Source organism: Gekko japonicus, unplaced genomic scaffold (genome assembly GCF_001447785.1).
Source record: "Gekko japonicus isolate JY-2015 unplaced genomic scaffold, Gekko_japonicus_V1.1 scaffold8539, whole genome shotgun sequence".
In the NCBI taxonomy this organism is placed as follows: Eukaryota; Metazoa; Chordata; class Lepidosauria; order Squamata; family Gekkonidae; genus Gekko; species Gekko japonicus.
Window position 1 is genome coordinate 4,426 of NW_015174510.1, and position 5,181 is coordinate 9,606.

The 5,181-nt window shown below is 42.2% G+C and overlaps 1 protein-coding gene across 1 annotated transcript; it reads left to right on the forward strand.

Moving 5' to 3' along the window:
* Positions 1 to 339: 339 nt before the first annotated feature.
* On the forward strand, positions 340 to 1,311 carry LOC107121496 (olfactory receptor 5F1-like). The gene has a single exon (XM_015424405.1). It carries the CDS (start codon positions 340 to 342, stop codon positions 1,309 to 1,311), a length of 972 nt encoding a protein of 323 aa, XP_015279891.1.
* The last annotated feature ends 3,870 nt before the right edge of the window (positions 1,312 to 5,181 follow it).

Genomic DNA, 5,181 nt, shown 5'->3' on the forward strand with positions numbered 1-5,181 from the left:
GAACTCACTCTTGCTTAAGTGCGGAACAAGTATCTTTTAAGACCCAGTCAGGTTGATTTGGTCCAAGAATTCCAGTGTCAGGAGGGCTAAGTAGACCACTGGAAATAGAACACTATCCCACCAATAGATGGTAGTCTACCTTCTTTCTCAGCCTACATGATACATTTGTGCTACCTGAATGTGAAACTAAATTTTAAAAGTGTACTGCTCAAAGAAAGTGAACAATAAAACTTGTCTGCTGACTGTCTCTTATTTATTGTCTTTATGAAACTGCCAGCATTCATAGATCAAAGTGCCATACCCCTTTCTACCAAAGGAGGGACACTGTCCCGCATGAAGATGGACTTCATCAAGCCTCTGGGAAGACAGAACCAGACCAGTGTCACAGAGTTTGTTCTCTTGGGATTCTCTGTTGGCCCAAAGAAACAGACTCTTCTCTTTGCTCTTGGTTTATTAGTCTATTTCTTTACTTTGGCAGGGAATCTCGCCATCATTTCATTGATCCGGATAGATCAGTGCCTCCAAACTCCCATGTACTTCCTCCTGGGCAATCTGTCTTTTATTGAGATCTGCTATACTTCCACCACTGCCCCAAAGATGTTGTGGGACCTCTTGCTGGGAGACAAGACCATCTCTTTCATAGGATGTGCACTCCAACTGTATTTCTTTGGCACATTAGGAGGCACAGAGGGTGTGCTTCTTTTAGCTATGGCATATGACCGCTACGCAGCTATCTGCCATCCACTGCGCTACACCCTTCTCATGAGCCAGAAAGTATGTTGGGGACTCGTGGCATGTTCCTGGGCTATTGGAAACTTCAATTCCATCGTCAACACAGCCTTGGTCTTTTCCCTCGACTTCTGCCAGTCCAATGAAATTGACCACTTCATATGTGACATTCCTCCCCTCCTAAAACTCTCTTGCTCTGATACGTCGGTTAGCCAGTTTGTGACATTTAACATCTCTGGGGGCATCCTGATTGGGGCTTTCGGTCTGATTCTTCTCTCCTACATCCTCATTGTCTTCTCAGTGCTGAAAATCCGTTCAGCTCAGGGTAGGATCAAGGCGTTTTCCACCTGTGTTTCCCATCTAACTGTGGTGAGCATCTTCTATGGCTCTGCCATGTATACCTATCTGCGCCCTTCCTCCAGTCATTCCATGGAGCAGGACCGCCTGGTTGCTGTGCTCTATGCCATCATTACTCCAATGCTCAATCCTCTGATCTACAGTTTACGGAATAAGGAAGTGCAGGGAGCAGTTCAGCGAGCCCTTAGTAAGAACAGGCATAGAGCTGGCAGCTTTAAAAGGTGACGCCCCCCCACACACTCAAGAATAAAATGAAAAAAAATGAAATTGGACTTCTGGCGGTGCGGCGCTGCGTCCGGGCGTATTTCTCGGAGCTCCCGAGAATGCCCGTCTCCCGCGCGCTTCTTCGGAGCCTCCTCGAGGTTTGGGGGAGCTCTCCTCGTCTCTCCTGGAGGGAGAGTGAGAGCAGGAGGCTTGGCCGCCCCCCCGTTTCCATGGCAAGGGTGGGGGCGAGACTGGCTTGCCCCGAAGCAGGAGCGTCGGGCAGCAGGAAACATGGCTGCCATGTTTTTCCTAATAGCAGCAGCCAGCCGTGTTTTTAATCCTTCTATGTTATCGGTGGTGTATTGGTGCAGCACAATGGTGAGTCAGCTACAGATCCTTCTCCTCTAGAACTTATATGCTACAACCTGGATGAAATAAAAATACCCTTTTTGATGATCCTCCCGTATTGGTATAGAGAAGCGGTCGGGAAATGTTTGGGGAATTGAGCTTAAGACATTTGCTGGGGCATGAGGTAATACCCCCCCCACCATAAACAGAATACTGAGAGAGTTTTGATTTTGTTTATTGGTGATGAATGAGAGGAATAAAACGGTATAAAGAGCCAGAACAAAATGGAGGCGGACATTCGTAAGGAGATAAAGGAGGCAATATTGAGTGAAATTAAGTCTGAATGTTTTCAAGAATCCCTGCAAAAAGAATTAAACAAGGCACTTAACTCTGTATGGGAGAACTTTTTCGAGACTGCTCAGGGCTCATTGGATAAAGAGGATAAAGAGGATATTAATGCAGAGCAAACAACAGGGTTACAGGACAGGATGGAACTGCAGCAAGCAGAGAGGAGGAGAGAGAGCAGCAGGTAATTGAAAAGAAGGAGAAAGAAAAAGAAAAAAGGCTCAAAGAAAGTTAAAGATGCAAGTAGTAAACAACCAGACTGGGATACAAGACAACAGCGACAGGACAGAGATAAAGAGTACAAAGATCAGCGGCACATGAGCGAAACCAAGAAAAATCAAATCAGGAAAGAATTAAAGTATAATGACCTGACAATGTATAATAATGATTTGTTGGTCATGTTGTAACTACACAGGGTTATTTTGAATATTATGACCAGACAACCCTTTTTGGAGTAGATATGTCTATCTGTTTTGGAGTTAAATACTGAAAGTTATATGAGTTGTTGGATTTTGAAAAAAGAAAATATGTATGGGGGCAAACTTTGTTTATTAATTCAAAATTATGGATTGACTGGTTGATGATTAATTTAAGAAGTAATGTGATGTAAGAAAGAAGCTAACATAATATCAGAATGAAGGTCACACATGAAATATTAGTTGGTGGTAGAACTGTTGAATGTTGAATGTTAAGCTGTAAGTGTAAAGCATAATAAGATTAAAAGGTTCTAAATGATGACAGGAGCATATGATTATTTAACATGTGACTCTTAAATTTAGAGAGGGATGCCACAGAATAGGTTGATTATATAAGTTTATTAATGTGGGTTTTTGTGTATTAATTGCTTTTAGTAATTACTTTTCTAAATTAATGGTGGGAAGGTGAGAAATAACAACTGAAAATTTGTTTGTGATAAGAGAGTCTGGCAGAATGAATTGAGTAACCCAGGTTGAAAGATATAGATGTAATCTTAGCAAGGGGAAATATCATTTGATGTATTTGAGAATTGTATTTGAGAATGGAAATAATGTAGATACTATGTAATTAACCAATTAACTTGTGCAACAAAATATGGGAAGATACCAGATATAGGAGGGGTACAGGTGGGTGGAGGGTGTTTCTGTGTATATATGTATGTGATACTTATGTCTGTATGTGGAAAACTCAATTAAAAATATTTTTAAAAAGAATAAAATGAAATTGATTGAGAAGATGGTTGTTGTTTTTTCTTTTTTTCCTACCTTAATGTGGTTAGAACCTGAACGCTGGGATCCTGCTGTTTGCTAGCAAAAGCCAATAAGGGAATCCATTTTTAAAGGTACAGGCACTCCTTTTATCCTTTTCTGGGGGAGGGAAAGAAGCAGTAGTGTGGAGAGGGGAATACAGGGGGAAGTGAGCAACCCCCCCCCCCAGTTTCTTGAGGATTCCCTTCCATGCAGTGACTGGCACCACACAATTGGGCCATAGTTTTCCTGGGAGGCAGGAAAACACTAAAGACAATAAAGTAGATAAAGGTAGGTTGGCTGTTGGGTGGGAAAGGGTAGTGTGGCCAAATCCAGTTTAAATTATTCCTGGTGGGTAGAACCTGAGGATGGTGGGGTTTGAGGAGGGGAGGGACTCCAGAAGGATATATTGCCAGAGACTTGACCCTCCAAATGTCCATTTCTGCTAGAGGAACTAGGGTTGCCAACCTCCACATAAGGGGTGGGGATTCCCTTGAATTACAACTGTTCTCCATATGACAGAGGCTGGTTCCCCTTGAGAAGATGACTACTATGGAGCAGGGACTCTATGGTGTTATACCCCATTGAGGTTGTTTTCCTCCCCGATCTCTACCCTCCCAAGATTCCATCACCAAATCTCTAGGAATTTCCCAATTTGGAACAGATCTCTGTAGTTAGGATCTCCATTGTGATTCCAAGAGATCTCCAGGTTGGCAACCCTATAAGGAGAGAAGGAAGCAGTAAAAGAGGAGAGGCTATGAAGCTTTCAGTGTATGTTTGGGGAGAGGAAAATGAAATGCCATTCACAATTCTTTACAGCTTCCCACATGTGGTAATCTATTACTAGAACTATGTGCTCTTGCCACCGAGACACCCTTTCTCTTACTAGTCTCAGACAACTTCATGTTATTCCATATCTGTCAGAAGATGGGCTTCAGATCTTTACAGCTTGGACAGAACCAAAACTTCTATACGGTTGATGATGAAATGGACATGTGTGACCTTGCACTTAAACCAAATTTACAGGGCTCCATGTAATGCAGTCTTTTGGACTATATTATATCAAATACATATTAAGCATCAGATTGGGTTGAAGAAGAAGACATAGAATGAAGTGTAATGCTGGGCACTGAAAGGATATATGATCCAGCAACAGCTGAAGAGATGCTGATTGTATACACTGTACACCCTCAAAAAGGAGAAGTAAGTTGGGAGAGTGGAGGATACCCACAATGTGATGATCTAACCTTTCTTCCCATCCATCAATAACGATTGCTAATCAAACACCTAAAAAGCTGACCAGGAAGTGTATTACTGAAATTACTGACTCTGAAATTACCAGTACTATATATCTGATTCAACTGAGAAAAACCTTTTTTTTTTTTACACAGCACTCTAGATTGTGCATTTAAGAGGTGGTTTATTATGAAACCTAATTTACAAAATTCATCACAAAACACCAGAGAATGGCACAGTTGTCAATGAGTATATACCCCTGGGACCATGCAGTAACTGCAATTATCATGGGAGTTGCAGTGCCAAAAATGAAGGGAATTGGATATCCTGTTTCAGGTTTTTGCCACAAACCATCACGTCCCCTTCCTATCACCATTAGAAACTCAGCTACTCCATTTCTGGTAGGCATAACTCATCAGAAGATAACGCTTGGAGACGCAGTATTGGCCATCAGGTGGAGGATATCGGTGGGAGTTGCAGTGCCAAAAATGAACTGGACCATCATGGTATAGATTAGTTCCAAAATATCCCTCTCTGATTTGAAATGGAAACAAACATTTACTCATGAGAAGCCAGGCAGCTAAGGAAAGGTGGAAAATACTCTTCCTGTGACAAAAGAAGGGTTGCCAAACTTCAGGTATGTCCCAGGGATATCATAGGAACATACCAAGAGCCCTGCTTCATCAGGCTAGTTGACTGTCCACCAATTCTCTTGTGAGCAAAAATTCCTCTTTCTGAG

Bases quoted from the DNA above. Each gene is read 5' to 3' on its own strand.
- LOC107121496 (XM_015424405.1), top strand. From the start codon at position 340: ATGGACTTCATCAAGCCTCTGGGAAGACAGAACCAGACCAGTGTCACA.